At 34.5% G+C, this 17831-nt stretch overlaps 1 protein-coding gene across 15 annotated transcripts in view; it reads right to left on the bottom strand.

The window, feature by feature from the left end:
* Positions 1 to 17831, bottom strand: part of SOX6 (SRY-box transcription factor 6) — a 641322-nt gene that overhangs the window by 125379 nt on the left and 498112 nt on the right. For 9 of the 15 annotated variants that reach the window (XM_063710998.1, XM_063710997.1, XM_063710996.1 and 6 more), the window contains one exon: positions 13294 to 13417. In XM_063710998.1, coding sequence (XP_063567068.1) covers positions 13294 to 13417 — 124 coding nt within the window. The remainder of the gene's footprint in view (positions 1 to 13293; positions 13418 to 17831) is intronic. The other 6 variants (XM_055355890.2, XM_031015782.3, XM_055355894.2 and 3 more) reach the window with 1 other exon arrangement.

The following is a 17831-nucleotide window of genomic DNA, read 5'->3' on the forward strand; positions in this document are numbered from 1 at the left end:
GTGATTTAATGGAGTATCACTTTGGCTTCAGCTACTTATTTAAAGTCAGCGTTATGTAATATCTCTAGGCTATATTTTAATAGGCTGTTCCCCCACACATTTTTGACATTTATAATAATCATGTTGTTTTGCATGAACTTTCCACACTGAAAGCTGAATGTAATAATGAATAGACAGCTTAGAAAGAATCTCAGTAATAAAGGCAGTCAACTGGAAAGCAAGAAAACTTTTTTTGGAGTGGGGGTATGGACACGAATACCTGGAGCCTTCCTGGTGACTCTGGTTCCTGGGAACTCATCCTGCTTGCCATATGAAATGCTACTCAGCTGGCCCAATGTAAATGTTAAGTTGCTTTCACTTTTAACAAATTGTTAGCTTCTAATCTACACAGTCTCTTTGCATCATATCCATAATACCTCATCAGACCATTGAGCACAGTGTGTGCTTGTACACAGTCCAGTAACAATTGGCTTCTGATTGCATATGGAGCGCTGCTACAATGCATTCACTAACATTATATTGTGCTGGTCTCCTATGGAGTAATGTTCAAAATATCTGATCTTGTTTTTCTCCTTCCATGAGGTTGATTTTGGTTTGCAGTACTATATGAGCTTTTTAAAAAAGATAACTAGGCCAAATTATTTTTTATAGTAAATGACTGTCACTTTATGCTTAAACAATTCTACTGATCTTCTTGATATTTAAACTAAATTATCTGAAGGAAGAATATCCTAATCTAAGTCAAATAGTATTTCTTTGGTAGATATCAAGTTTTAAAAAAACCACAAAACGATGCCGAATTAATGATGCTTCAAAAATAGGGGAAAAAAATCACCATTCTAACCATCAACATGGACTGCCTCCTGGAACATTTTAGAGCTGTTCTTTCTTTAAATATCATGCATTATTCATACTAACTCTAAACCACAACCCCCCTCCCTGTAAGTTTAATACCAGTTGCTTTATTTGTACTAAAACATTTTTCATGTCAAACATATTTAAAAAAAATCAAACTCTAAAAGAATTCCCTGGGGCACTCCTTTTTTCATAGCTGTCATGCTTCTGTGCTATGAAATAGCTTTTTTTTTTTTTTTTACAGCTTTTGGCTTGCCAGTTAATTTATTACTATCTCTACCACACCCTATAGTACTTTCCAGCTCACCTGCTGGCTACAAACAGCTTTCTTTCCACTGCTGACAGGCATATTTTAAAAACATTTTTAACTTTTATCCTTCTTTGAATCTGTATACCTGAATATAATCTTTAGAAAGCTATTTCTCCATAACATATCGTTTCAACATTAAAAGTAAAAATGAATACATTAGAGCAACAGAGTATATAACAGAGAATGATTAGAAGAAAGAGAACAAGGACAAGGCAGGAGGGGTAGAAGATGAGGGAGAAGAAGAGGGAGATTACAAGTAGAAAAGAAAAATTTAAGAAGGAGAGGGATTTAAGGGTATTGTGGAGTTTGGTTTTTTAATAACAAAGTTGCATGTTTCCCTTATGCTGCTCTAATTTTCTGTGTAAGTCAATCAAGAAAAAGTTCTCAGTGCCTGACTTGGCAAGGAATCAGTCAACATGTTGTAGCAATTTTTTTCAAATTTGTCTCTGGATTTGAAATGCTTTCATGAGGACCCATTCTTTTAAAATTTGTACATGGAAGGTGAAGCTTGTTGAAACAGGTTGGCTTTATGCACTACTGTAATCTGGCCCTTGCTACCTCTAGTGTAAGAAGACAACTTTCAAAAGCCAATTTGAGAAATAATGTCCATTCTGTAAATCCATTTTCCAGCTTTCTACATATTTCAACTGACAGTTTTTATCTTAAGAATACAGAACAAAGACAAAGTAGGATTTAAAACTTATGGAAAATTTGCTTGACATTAGTTTCACTTGTCAGAATAGGCAGCATTCCTTTGGAATCAAAACAGCAAGAGTCCCTAAATGAGAGAAAATAAATTCTTAAATTTTCATAGAAACTGACATGAAGCAGAAAATTAGTAAAACTTAATGGCAGGAGAAGGGGAGCTTGTACTAAGAACCTACAACCCATTAGATTCAGGCTACCTCCTGCAATAATGCTTTTAATTTGAATAATTCAGATATAAAGTCTACCTTTTAAAAAAAAAAAGCCAAAAATCCCATGGGTAAAAGTCTGTCAATTTACTTTCATTCTTCAGAAAGACAAAGGACTGGGATAGTTGCAGTATCCTGAGATAGTAACTTCAGATGTTAACACATTGAAGAAATAATTTAGAAAGTTTGGAAGGAGTAGAGAGAGAAAAAAAAACAGAACTAGAAGACAGGACAAAAGATTCTTCAGTCTCGTACCTCATTTCCCAGCCTCCATAACAGAAGAAAAACATGTTACACATCCCTAACTAACTCAAAAATTATTGTGTGCCAGCATCATAAAATGATAAGTTGCCAAACAACTGTAGAGCCCACCTTTATGAGCTACAGCCATTCTTGTTACAATATGAACATATTTGAATCACAACCACTGATGCAAACTTGAACATACCACTTAGCATGGATCTTGCCTGGATGCACGCATTTGGTACAGCAAAATATTACAATTCCTCTACATTCTGAGGGAATGCCATAAGTCTGAATTTGTCTTTATGCGAAACCACACTGTAGTAAATGTTAGCAGGTAATAGGTGACACAAAAGCTTCAATTTGTCCTGAGGACAAATGAAAAATAAAATTAGCAAGGATTATAATATATATTGCTGAGATCACTATGTTGTTATTTCTCCTGCTAAATATCCCCCTCTCTATTCGTCAAAGAATAGATCAATGATGAAAAGAGTCTTGACCTCAGAATTTCTTCTAAGATCATCTGCAGTGTTTTTTCTACCTTTAAGAAAGCTAAGAATCAAGGCTCAACCTTACTTTCTTCATTTATTTCACAGCTGCATCCAAACCCTTGACCAATCATCTGAAAATCTGTGGAATTTGTCACAATGGCAATTAAATAAGTGAGTGTGAATGAACTCACATAAATTCATCCCCATTACATAAAATTGATTTAAAAAATCCTCAGTTTCATACTAGGGATGCAGGGATGGCTTAACATATAGAAATCAATAAACATGATACACCACATAAACAGAATTAAAAATAAAACTCACTTGATCATCTCAATATATGCAGAAAAAGCATTTAACAAAATCCCAACATCCCTTTGTGATTAAAACCCTCAGCAAAATTAGCATAGAAGGGACATACCTGAAAGCAATAAAAGCCATCTACAACAAACCCACAGCGAACATTACAGTGAATGAGAAAGAGTTGAAAGCATTCTCCCTAAAAGCTGGAACAAGATAAGGATACCCACTTTAACCACTTCTATTCAACATAGTACTGGAAGTCCTAGCAAGAGCAATGAGACAACAGACAGAAAATAGGGGCATCCAAATCGGTAAAAAGGAAGTCAAAGTGTCGCTGTTTGCTCATGATATGATTGTATACCTAGAAAGTCCTAAAGACTCATCCAAAAACTCCTAGAACTGGTAAATGAATTCAGCAAAGTTTCAGGATACAAAATTAATGTACACAACTTAGTGGCTCTGCTATACACCAACAGTGACCAAGCTGAGAATCAAATCAAGAACTCAACCCCTTTCACAATAGCTGCAATAAAATAAAATACTTAGGAATATACCTAACTAAAGATGTGAAAGACCTCTACAAGAAAACTACAAAACACTGCTGAAAGAAATCATAGATTATATAAACAAATGGAAACACATCCCATGCTCATGGTTGGGTAGGATCAATATTTTAAAAATGACTATACTGCCAAAAGCAATCTACAAATTCAATGTGATTCCCATAAAAATACCACTATAATTATTCAAGGAACTAGTAAAAAGAATCCTAAAATATATATGAAACCAAAATGAGCCTGCATAGCCAAAGACAGACTAAGCAAAAAGAACAAATCTGGAGGCACCACATTACCTGACTGCAAACTATACTATAAGGCCATAGTCACCAAAACAGCATGGTACTGGTATGAAAATAGGCACATAGACCAATGGAACAGAATAGAGAACCCAGAAATAAAGCCAAATACTTACAGCCAACTGATCTTCAACAAAGCAGACAAAAACATAAAATGGGGAAAGACACCCTATTCAACAAATGATGCTGGAATAATTGGCAAGCCATACATAGAATGAATCTGGATCCTCATCTCTCACCTTGTAAAAAATTCAGCTCAAGATGGATCAAAGACTTAAATCTAAGACCTGAAACCATAAAGATTCGAGAAGATAACATTGGAAAAAAACCCTTCTAGACATTGGCTTAGGCAAAGAATTTATCACCAAGAACCCAAAAGCAAATGCAACAAAAGCAAAGATAAATAGATGGGACTTAATTAAACTAAAAAGCTTCTGCACAACGAAAGAAATAATCAGCAGAGTTAACAGACAACCCACAGAGTGGGAGAGAATCTTCACAATCTATACATCCAACAAAGAACTAATATCCAGAATCTACAAAGAACTCAAACAAATCGCAAGAAAAAAAACAAACAATCCCATTAAAAAGTGGGCAAAGGACATGAATAGACAATTCTCAAAAGAAGATACACAAATGGCCAATGATCATATAAAAAAATGCTCAACATCACTAATTGTCAGGGAAGTGCAAATCAAAACCACAATGCAATACCACCTCACTCCTGCAAGAATGGTCATAATAAAAAAAATAAATAAATAATGATACTGGCGTGGATGTGGTGAAAAGGGAACACTTTTACACTGTTGGGAATGTAAACTAGTACAAACACTATGAAAAAGAGTATGAAGAGTCCTTAAAGAACTAAAAGTAGACCTACTGTTTGATCCAGCAATCCCACTACTAGGTATCTACCCAGAGGAAAAGAAGTCACTACATGAAAAAGATACTTGCACATGCATGTTTACAGCAGCACAATTTGCAGTTGCAAAAATATGGAAACAGCCCAAATGGTCATCAATCAACGCATGGATAAAGAAAATGTGGTGTATATATACACCACGGAATACTACTCAGCCATAAAAGGGAATGAAATAATGGCATTCACAGCAACCTGGTTGGAATTGGAGATTATTATTCTAAGTGAAGTAACTCAGAAATGGAAAACCAAGCATCGTATTCTCACTCACATGTGAGAGTTAAGCTATGAGGAATGCAAAGGCATAAGAATGACACATTGAACTTTGGGGATTGGGGGAAAGGTTGGGGGATAGCAAGGTATAAAAGACTACACATTGGGTACAGTGTACACTGCTTGGGTGATGGGTGCACCAAAATCTCAGAAATCACCACTATCGAAATTCAAAAAATGAAACAAATAAAAATTAAAAATTAAGAAATAAACTCTCAAAGTTCATGCCTTCATGATAGCTCATCAATGATATAGCCTCCATGTACAGAGGAGAACACAGTTAAGATTATAGACCTTTAAAAAACTAGGTTAGTTTACACAGCTGAACATATTTTCTTCCTGGACCCCAACACTGATTTAAAAATTAGGGTGCTAATCTGAAGAACCTCAGAAATGCTTTGATTCTGAGTAGATATATTTAAATAATCAACTATTACAATAGCAGTTCATATCTCTGCTTTGAAATACTCTGGAAGAGACAGAAATGAGTGGCTTTACAAGATGTCATTTGCATAACACCACATGTAAAAATTACATTTTATTGACCACGAAAAGGTCAGATTTTCTTAAGATCACACATACTTAGACCAAGGCCCCAAGAGTATGAAGTATCAAATCAGAGAACTTCAGTCTGAATTCTATCTCCACTATTTCAAGATGTGGAACTCTTGGAAAAGTTAACTTTTTTGAGTATCAGTTTCTTATTTTCTTTTAATAAAGCAGAGATGATACCATTTATTACCACTTATATCTAAGAGTTGTTATGAAAATTAAATGAGATTACACACATACACACACACACACACACAGGTTGGGGGTTATTAAATGAGATTACACACATACACACACACACACATACACAGGTTGGGGGTTATCTTGGAAAACAAAAGGTGCTCAATAAATGCTAACTAAAACAAAGAAATTAAAAAGAAGCCCTGAATAATTATGCAGTCATAACAATTGTACATTAACCAATTCAACACCTAGGAGAAATGGACAAATTCCTTAAAACATGAAAATTACCCAACTCAAGAAGAAATAGAAAACCTCAACAGACCTATAACAAGTAAAGACAATGAATCAATGATCAAAGACCTCCCAGTAAGGAAAAGCCCTGGCCTAGATGGCTTTACCAACGGATTCTCCCAAATGTTTAAAGAAGAATTAATACCAATCCTTTTCAAACTCTTACAAAAAAAAATGAAGAGGAGGGAGTACTTCTAATTCATTTTATAAGGCTAACATTATCTTGATACCAAAACCAGATAAAGATATCACAGGAAAAGAAAGTTACAGTCCACTATCCCATATAAATATAGATATAAAAATCTTCAACAAAATATTAGCAAAACAAATCCAATGGCATATTAAAAGAATTACTTACCAGGGCAAAGTGGAATTTATCCCAAGAATGCAAGGGATCAAATCAGTGTCAAGCATTACATTAATAGAACAAAGGGAAAAAAAAACCAACATGATCATCTCAATTGACACAGAATAGGCATCTGACAAAAATCTAATATTATTCCATCATAAAAAAGTCTCAGAAAACTAGTAATAGAGGAAAAAGACCTCGGCATGATGAAACCTATTTATAAAAAGCCTACAGCTGGCCAAGTGTGGTGGCACGTGCCTATAGTCCCAGCTACTCGGGAGGCTGAGGTAGAAAGATTGCTTGAAGCCAGGAGTTCAAGGCCACAGTGAACTATGATCATACCTCTTAATTCCAGCCTGGACAACAGAGCTAGACCCTGTTTGTTAAACAAACAAACAAACATCCACAGCTAACTTCATATTCAATGGTGAAAGACTGAAAGCTTTCCCCTTAAGATCGAGAACAAGACAATAATGTTCACTTTCACTGCTGCTATTCAGTCTTGTAGTGGAAGTGCTAGCCACTGCTATTAGACAAGAAAAAGAAATAAAATGTATCAAATTGGTAAGGGAGAGGTAAAACTATTTGTATTTGCAAATGACATAATCCTATATATAGAAAATTCCAAAGAGTTCCTGAGAAAGCTACTAGAATTAATAAACTCAGCAAAGTTGCAGAGTATAAGCTTAACACACAAGTATCAGCTGTGTTTCTAAACATCGGCAATGAACAACCCAAAAGAAAATTAAGAAAACAATTTCGTTTACGAAAGTATTAAAAAGAACTAAACACTTAGGGATAAATCTAACCAAGGAGATGAAAGACTTGTATGTTGAAAACTATAAAACATTTTTGAAAGAAATTAAAGATGACATAAATAAATGGAAAAGCATCTGTGCTCATGGGTAGGAAGATTTAACACTGTTAAGATGGGGGTGTTAGTGCAACTGCTTTGCTAGTTGCAAAGCTGTATTATCAGAGTAAAAGTGTATTTGTAAACTGTATGGGAACTAAAAATTAGGAATAAAACCATTTTCTTAAAAAAAAAAAAAAAAAGATGGCAATACTACCCAAAGCAACCTGCAGATTCAAAGCAATCCCTATCAAAATTACAACAACCTATTTCACAGAAATGGAAAAGCCAATTCACAAATTAATATGGAATTACAAGAGGTCCCAATAACTAAAACAATCTTGAAAAAGAAGAATAAAGTTGGAAAGCTCATAGTTCAAATTTTAACACAAAGCTACAGCAATTAAAACAGGATGGTACTGGCATAAGGAGACATATATATATATACATATGTGTGTGTGTGTATATATATATACATATCTACAAATGAAATATAATAGAAAGCTCAAAATTAAAACCTTTACATATATAGTTGATTGATTTTTGACAAAGGTGCAAAAACCATTGAACGGGGGAAGGGATAGTCTTATCAACAAATGGTGTGGGGAAAACTGGACATCTATGTGCAAAAGATGTAAAACAATAGAAAAAGGTTTTACCTTACACAGTATACAAAAAGCAACTCAAATGGATCAAAGACATAAACTTAGAAGCTAAAAAAATTAAACCCTTAGAAGAAAACATAGTGGTAAATCTTTATGACATTGGATTTGGCAATGATTTCATTGATATAACATCAAAAGCACAGGCACCAAAGGAAAAAATGGATAAATTGGACTCCATCAAAATTAAGAACTTTAGTGTATAAAAAGATACTATGAAGAATGCTAAAAGACAAATTACAGAATGGGAGAAAATATTTGCAAATGATATATCTGATAAGGTATTAATATCCACAATACACAAAGAACTGAAACTCAACAACAACAAAAGCCCAACTCAAAAATGGGAAAACTACTTGAATAGACAGTTCTCCACAGGAGATATCCAAATGGCCAATAAGGACATGAAAAGATGATCAGCATCATAAATCATTAAGCAAATGTAAGTCAAAATCACAGCAAGATACCACTTCACACCTACTGGGATGATAATAATAAAAAATTTTAGTTGAAAATAACAAGTGTTAGCAAGAATGTGAAGAAATTGGAACCCTCTTACATTTCTCGTGGGAATATAAAATGGCACGGCTACTGTGGAAAACAGTTTGGTGGTTTCTCAAAAGTTTAAACATAGAACTTCATATAATCCATTAATTCAACTCACAGGTATATATCCAAAAGGATTGAAAGTGGGGACTCTAACAAACATTTCTATAACCATATTCATAGAAGTATTATTCATAATAGCCAAAAGGTAGAAACAAACTAAGTGCCTATCAACAGATGAACAGATAAACAAAATGTGGTCTGTATATATATATATATATATATATATATATATATATATATACACAACACACAATGGAATATTATTCAGCAACAAAATTATATTTTAATGTACGCTACAATATGGATGGAACTTGAAATGTTATGCTTACCAAAATAAGCTAGACATAGAAGGATAAATATTGTATTATTCCGATTATATGAAGTACCTACAATAAGCAATTGCATAGAGAAAGATAATAGAATACAGGTTACCAGAGACTAAGGGTAGAGGGATAGAGAGAGTTATTATTTAATGGCTACAGCATTTTTGTTGGGTAAGATGAAAAAGTTTTGGGTATGGATTGTGGTGTTGGTTATACAATATTGAAAATATATTAACGCCACTGAGTTATATACTTACAAATGGCTAAAACAATAACCATTATATTATGTATATTTTACTGCAATAAAAAAGAAACATTAGGTATACTTGTAAAATTGTTTTTGGTCGTTGAGCAGAGGGACACTATGACTCAGTCTAACACTCAGCTTTTGGGCCGCATTTCCAATGGATAAGGATGTAGTTTAACAGGCTAAAGTTACTCAGTTTCACCGTCAGACTTTACTCCCAATCTTAGTGCTTTATCATTTTCAGAGAACTTTTAGATATTTTACAAAATTTAATTTTCACATGCACGTTGGGTAGTGAACAAATCGTGACACATTTCTTAGATGACAAAAAAGTGAGGTTCAGCAAGATTAAATGATATGTTCAAGTAAGGATGAAATAAAATCGTCCATGTGAAATATTTAGCACAGTATTTGGCACAGTATCGATAAGTAAGCTTTAGCTATTATTATTATCATATATTATCATATTATAACTAGTGAGTAAATGGAAGACCCAGGAACAGGCAGACATCCTGTTCCTAGGACCTTCTAGGAAACTTCAAGTGTGCTTTCTAGCCGCAATCATGTAAAAAATTCCAACTACATAAAGCAATGGGTCAGCTAAATCAAGCCTGAAGTATGAAGGGGGCTACTCATCGTTTCTGTTTTTCAGGCAAGCTGATCTTGATTGGATATACACATTGGCAACTGTGAAAGATGCTTTATCTTTTAAATTTCTCCAATATTTGTGCTCAAATGTATCTATCTTACTCTTGATTGGTGCACCTCTCTGTATCACAATGTGAAAGAGCAAAGCAACCAAAAGTCTGTGGTTTATGTTCTGGAATCTGATGATGAGTTCCTATCAAGAAATATGTCTCTAATTATAGAACCTGTAAAATATTTTTAAAAATAGGGATTAAAACTCAATAAAGCTATTTCTAGAGACAACAATCTGAAAGATGCTCTCCTGGAGCTGAACAATCCCTGTGGGCAGCATGCCCCCTCAGCAACCCACTGAGGTGGGAGAGCTTGCCTAGTGTTTACTACATGCTGGGACTCTGAAATGCCCAGAGGTACAGGTCAAACCATAGGGCGGGGAGTGAAGGCCTATAACCCTAAATGTATTTGCTTACACTGTCTTAACATGGATTCAGAAACAGTCAACTTTAACTAACAATGAATGTCACCCCAAGGTAGTCCTTGCTCTCTGGAAATTAAGATAATTATTCAATCAGCTGAAGGCACAAATACTATGAAATCATTTCAGATACGGGAAAGTGGAAAGGGAAAAAAAAAGGAAATTTATTTTTTTCAGTTTATAAAGACCAAGGTAGCACTTGTTCATCTTGTTGTTTAGGGAACCAGAATACAAATTTATGCCACCAATTCAAGGTTTTCTTTCAAAAATTTAGTCATTGCTGTCTCACATACATTTCTTTTCTATTTTATTTTATTTTATTTCATTTCATTTCATTTCATTTCATTTTTGAGACAGGGTCTCACTCTGCTGCTAAGACTGGAGTGCAGTGGCAGAATCATGGCTCACTGCTGCCTCAACCTACCGGGCTCAAGCAATCCTCCCACAACAGCCTTCTGGGTAGCTAGGACTACAGGTGAACACCACCATGCTTTGCTAACTTTTTAATCTTTTTAGAGACAAGGGCTCACTATGTTGTCCAGGCTGGTCTTGAACTCCTGGGCTTGAGTGATCCTCCCACCCCTCAGCCTCCCAAAGTGCTGGGATTACAGGCATGAGCCACCACACCCAGCCCTCACATACATTTCAAGTGAAGTTACCATAGCTCAGTTTGGGGCAAAAAGAAGTTGTATTGTACTTGTCCAGTTTCCAGTCCGATAGAAGTCTCTTCACCTAATTCATGTGAATGATAAAAACACTGCATAGATTGATTAAGTCTTCTGAGGATGTAATTTCTCTACTAATAGCATAAGAACATATAATTTTAATGAATTTTAAACACATTTTTCATATACAATAAAGCCTAGGTTAGCCAAAATATTGAAAGAATTAGAGTTCTGATTAATGAAATTGTCTGACATAATTTAGGAGTCACATGAAAGTAAACACTTTTTTTTACCAACCTTGCTTGTAATTAAAACTCTTCCTACATCTCAAAACCCATTGTCCTGCCTTATCCAACATAGTTTGGCCAACATAATCAAATACAGCTCTGTTACCCCAGGACACTAACTTTAAGCTGCCCTTTGTTCAATAGAAGTAACTAATTTCTGCACAATATTGTCCCAATTTCTCTGTTTTTCTCAGTTACGTATTATAATCTCATTAATGCTGTTAGAAAAGACATTTGAAAAATGGTCTAAAATCACTATATATAAAACAATATCTTCCCCCATGAAAAGTGGCAGTATTGTTTCAACAAAATTAGGTAAGCAAGATGTCTACGTCTAACAGAAAATAAGACCCATAACTGATTTTGAAATGTGGATAAATTTAACTTTAAAAACACTAAAGTCAAATAGATAATTTCCACATACAGTTCATTTAAAATGTTTCTGGGACTGGTACAGGGGTGTCAAACTCAAATTCAGAATAGAACAGTAAACTTGGCTTACTTCAATGTTCCAAAGAAAGTCAAAATGAAGAAGTAGTTTAGAATGACTTACAGAGATCACAGGAAGACTGAATCACTTCACTAAAAAAAAAAAAAATTCTCTGAAAAAATATACTCCTGTCCTTAATATAGATGCCAATGTCATAGTAGGTAAGTATACCTTGTTCTAAAAATCATGCTCTAGAAAAATGAATTTTTAACAATTTGAATGATGTAATTTTCTCTCAGGTATCCAAAAACCTTTTGGTAATATGAGTTTGATTCATTTATATGTGAGGAATTTTCAGACAGCCCTTAAACTCACCAATCTCATAACATCTCAATTCCTTGAATCATTCGTGTTTTGCCACAGACATCCTACCTTTTCTTACAAAGAAGGAAGTTCTCTATCAAATACAAAAGAGTAATCAATGGCAACAAGCAATTAAAACAGATGCTAAAATGCACTAGGCTTGTTTTTATGCTATTTAATAAGCTTTCTTCTCCAGAATTTTAGTAAAGTGATTTATATTTTATTATTGCTTTAAGCATATTAAAACGCCTTTGTTCACTTTATAAACCACATACACAAAGAAACTGCTGCACGCAGATTTGTTGTACTCAGATTTGATGGTTAATATAATCAGGTTAATATGTTAAAAAGAACTTGACACAGAAATTATTAATGAGTAGAACAAGGTCACTACTTCTGAGCTGAGGTCACTTACAAAGAATGCACAAATGAAATTAAGGTTGACTTTTATTTACTTGACTATCTTCTTACATTGGATTCCTTTGGCAACATATCTTTAAACATTTAAAGCCCTGTTTACAAGGAGGCTCTGAAAGAAGCTTCAAACCATTATGCCCCTAATTGAATTCCCCAGGAGTCCAGTAAACTCCGAGGAAAAAAGAAAAATCACAACATTTGCTAAATCATCTTAAAACATATTTCACTGCAAGGTTACATGACCTGTTTTTTGAGGTTTAAAAATGAATTAAAAAGTACTGAATACTTCATTTCTTTAGATGAAAATCAAAAAAAATTTTACCTATTAGTGGTAAGCTAATTAAATCAGTCTAGTTTTAACTATCTTTCTAAGAGAAGTCTGACAACAAACAATGACATTTTATACTGAATGTGATCACTTTTCCAGAATATAACAGCTCTCACCAGGAGAAAAGGATCTTTAACCAAAAAACAATTATTCACAGTAAAAGTATGAGAGAGAGCTGACAAAAACATTGTAGTCCCCAGGGAAAGTAGGATCTTATCTGTGAATTCAAGACAAACTCAAGTGGAAGAAGAGAAAGTAAAAGTTTTTAGCAACCAATTAGTTTATTACAATGCCCACTCTTCCCAATTCTAATTTTACTTTAAAATAAGCTTTTATGATATTTTTATTCATAGTTCCCTCGCATGCTCCTGTGTTTGTTGTGAGTACTAAGCATAAACATGCGGATCTGAGCATTTCGAAAAGAATGTTAAATCCCTCTCTACTTACCTGGTTTGTATGTTATTCCAGGGGGGAAGAGGAATCCCTGTTGGGCAGCAGCAGCTGCTGCCAGGGTCCGCTGGTCATGTGGAAAAATTGGGATCATGAGCGGAGGCATGTGACCCTGAACCTGCTAAACAGAAGAGAGCCTATGATCAGACAGGGAGCAAATGTATGCCAAGAAGAATTTGTTTTACACTCCTGGTGGTGTGCTGGTACCCACACAGCCACCCACCTCTAACCTCATTCCAAATCTGCAATCTGAGAAAATTCAGTTAAAATCCACCAAATCCCTTTTCTGAGATGCTAATAGCATACCGAAGACGTAACTTCATTGTGCATTTGCCTCGTCCCTGCTTCCACCGAACTGTAGTTAATGGTTTTCTTTTCTCTTGACTTTTTTCCCTTTTATTTTTTCTTTTAAACAAAGAACTAGAAGAAATAAGTTTGCTTCCTTTCTAGCATTGTACAATGTTGAGAGGTTTTGCCCTTTCACCTGCTTTGCATTCTGTGCTTTCTTTCAAAAACAGTATTTAGTATCCATGGTCAGAAAATAATGTCTAATTGTTATATATTCTAAAAGCTGTATCTCCCCAGTTTAGGTATCTTATTTCAAAGCCTCATGCATTATGTTAAACATATAGCTCTTCAGATTTAAGTCTACTACATCTTGGCTCCCAATTAAAGTAATATTCTTTGCCATACACACCTCGATGTAACATATAAATTGCTTGTCTGGCTAAGCAGTTTTACAGCTTTATGCACTACCATGTAGCTCAGTAATTATGGAGTTGTATTCAGAGAGCATTTCATAATAAATCCTACTATATCAAATTTCATTTGACCTCAATAAATGTATCAAAGAGCACAAAAATGCAAAATAGAAAAATCTTTACTCTATATCAGTATTTGTATTCCATATAAAGAAAATAAGAGCTATGACAGAATCATGCTTGTGAAAATTACATTTTAATTTCCTAGCTTCCTTCTTTACTCTATGCGTGCTGCCCAGATTCCAGGATAGCATGACAGGAAGGTTTTGTCCTGGCTTTCAGGGCACAGTTTTATAGGTTGAATACAGGACTTTTCTTATTTAAAGATCAAAACTAAGATATACCAAAAGAAATTATCTTTAAGTTCAAACAGGGTATTTAGCCTTTTCACTGGTATAAAAGGGTTATATTATATCTTATTTAAGATACAAACCTTTACCAGTAATTCTTCCAACCCCAAACCCTTCCCTGTCTAAATTCCTAAATCTTCTCTTTAGGCAAAATTCCATACACTGGCTAATGACCCTGTTTAATTAGCACTGACTTGCCTTGTCCTGTCCCTGTTCCCTTCATAGCCAGGGACACAGTGCAAAAAATGCTTCTGTGTAGGTCTAAGAGGTTTCGTTTACCAACAGTTTTTCTCTAGGGAAAGTCCTAAGATGTGGGTTAATAAAGGGCAAGCAAAAAATAAACGCTTTACAGGATTTTTCTGAATTCATTTCTCAAGAAAATCAACTTATAATAAAAAGGTCTTTGTGCAATTACTACCTTGCCAGTGGGGCGTGAAAGAAACTAGCTTTGAGCAGCTATTTCTTCCATTTTAGCTGAGGTAAGCCCAAGTTTCGTACATTAGAGTACAAACTAAGCCTGCTTAAATTGGAGCTGATCCCCCAGTGCCCAGGTCTTGCCTTTAACCCTGAAGAAAAGCACCGGGTTTGCTGTTGAACTCTAGCTTGTTGTACCCTGATGCAAACCTGAGACATCAGAGACGAGGGCACTATTCTATGCCAGAAAATAAAACACAATATTTTTTATGGGTTACAATTGTTCAGTGCAAGAGTACATCAAAGGAAATAATTTCATTTGCCTCCAGAAATATGGCCCTAATATGTACCTAAAATATAGCACAGATGGCTTATACTCTAAAAAGGGAGAAAAAGAAAGTGAGGAGTTTGGATATTATATTTATTTATTATTTCTTTCATTTCATAAACATTTATTATGTTGTTATTATTGAGAAGTAGCTGAAGATGTTTGAATATTTAGCTTGAGGGATAAAAGAGGTAAGGTTATCTTCAAATATTTGAAATAATAATGTATGGAAGAAGGATTGGATTAAGACTGAATGGTTAACAGAGGGCAGAACTAGGCTCAAAAGAAGAAATTTCATGGAAATGAAATGCAAAGAAGAACTTTCTAGTAATAAACTATTCTATAGTCACTCTGAGTAAAGAGATGGTATATATCCTTTCCCTAGAGATGGTCCAGTAAAGAAAGGCTGTGTAACACCATATGTTAGAGATGTTTAAAGCAAATACATAATGAAAAACCTGATTATATAATAACCTTTAGAGCCTTTCCAACTTTATAATTCTATGATTGTTTAAAAGTCAACATTAAGACGATAGTGTGATTACAGCCATTCCTTCATTCATTTATCATGCATTTATTTATCGAGGATTTACTAGGTGCCTCTAAAGGCCTTGTTGGCAAAAAGTCTGAACTCAAATCTATATGCTGCTATTTTCTTGACTGTGTAATCTTGAACAGTTACTTAATTGTTCTGAGTCTATTTCTTCATGTAAAAACTGAAGCTAATTATAATACCTTACACAATTATTGTGAGGACCAAATAGACAATAAAAGTAACTCTTGTGGCACAGTACCTGACATAAAAGTAATGCAATGTCACAGTAAATCCTTGTTAGATCCGTGTTCCTTTCTCATATGGTTTGCATATTCAGGACTAGAAATTATCAAATTACTGATAAAACAAGCAATAAAACAAGCAATAGTTGATCTTACTCATAACTCTACTTTAAGAAAGAAAACATGAGCCAACTAAATAATTCAGTTTGGCAGGCAGAGGCTTGTCATGCTTAGCAGACAACATGCCTCACAGAGCATTATCCCATCCCAAGTATCTAGAAAACCATGAGAAAGAAGAGGTGGGAACACATGTTCATTTGAACATGTATTTGGGGCTCTTTGGTGTTATTTATTTAGCAGCATCTTAGAATGAAAACATTATTTTTATATTGGTCGCCCAAGCTCTTCAGATCATGAGACAACAGAAAAAGGTCAATAGCAATTAGAAACCAGAACTTAATTCTTGAATCTTAGTGTCTTAAATTACTTCTTTTGTAACTTTCCATCTTCATGAGATAACTAACCAAACTCTCGGGTTCATTTTTAATGCCAAAGAGCTGTAGGTGTTTCATATTAAGATAAGCTGTAAGAATTTAGGTAAATTCATTTCTGTTCATCACACTCTGCAAAGAAAGCTATGTTAGAAACTTCAAATACTAAATATTAGCCCAGAGGCTATTCAATAACTTGAGAGAAAAAGTAAATAAGGAGGAGGTCAAAGGACATTGTGAAAGCAAGAGTAATGACAGAAACATAGAGTTGGAATAGAACTTGGAAATGACCTAACCTAGTAGTTCTCAAAGTGTGGTACCAGACCAGCAGCATCAGCAATATCTGGGAACCTTTTAAAAAAGCTAAACTCTACCCCATACCTACTGAATCAGAAAACTCTGGAATTCAGTCCAACTAATTAAATTTTAGGCTAAAATTTAATTTAGGACAGTGATTCTCAAACTTTAGTGTGGATTACAATCATTCACAGGGCTTGGTAAAACACAGATTGCTTCCTTCTCTCCCCCTGCTCCCCGTCAAGAGTCTTTGAATCAGTAGATCTGAGGTAGGGGTCTGACAGTGTACATTTCTAAAAAGTTCCCAGGTGAAGCTGGGGCTGCTGGTCCAGGGGTCATTCTTTGAGAATCACTAATCTAATCCAAAGCTCACAATTTACACATAGGAAAACAGGTGGCTAGAGAAGGTAAAAGATATGAGCCTAAGGTTACAGTGTCATGACAGTGCTGGATCCAGAGTCCAGAACAGCTAATCACCCTGTCTAGGGCTTTTTCCATTACATCAGAGGGACTTCAGTGATAGAAAAGGGAGAAATCACTGGTTGCACTGTTTTGGCAAGAAAACCTGGAAGTCTCCAGCTGAAAATAATTTTGTGTTTCAAAAGCATATTGCTGGAGTTTGGATACTATGAATGCTGTTCAGTTTTCAATAAATTCCTTCCTTCCCTTCTATTTTTATTTTATTTTACACAGAACACACTGATCTCAGTATCTACCATCATTAATTGTGTAGTTTGTTACAATACATTGATTAGCAATGATCATTTTGTTCCAAGGATTAAAATTGACTTAAACTTATTTTAAGTAAAACAATAAACTTATTTTAAGTAAAATGATGTAAAAACTCCAAGTGCCCTTTATTAAAGAGAAGCCAGAATATCCAGTAGCTAGTTAGACTCTAGCCTGAGAAAAGGTGATTAAAATTTCTTCTTATGTCTAATTACATAAGTAATAATAGTAATGATGATGATAATGATGATGATGACCACAGCAGCTAATATTTTTCCTTGTTTTCTATATGTCAAACACTGGAAAAGTGATTTACATACTCTATCTCATTTAATCCTCAAAACCCTGTAAGGTACTTACTATTACTATACTTATTTAATGAGAAAAA

The sequence above is a fragment of the Gorilla gorilla genome, chromosome 9 (assembly GCF_029281585.2).
Source record: "Gorilla gorilla gorilla isolate KB3781 chromosome 9, NHGRI_mGorGor1-v2.1_pri, whole genome shotgun sequence".
NCBI lineage: Eukaryota > Metazoa > Chordata > Mammalia > Primates > Hominidae > Gorilla > Gorilla gorilla.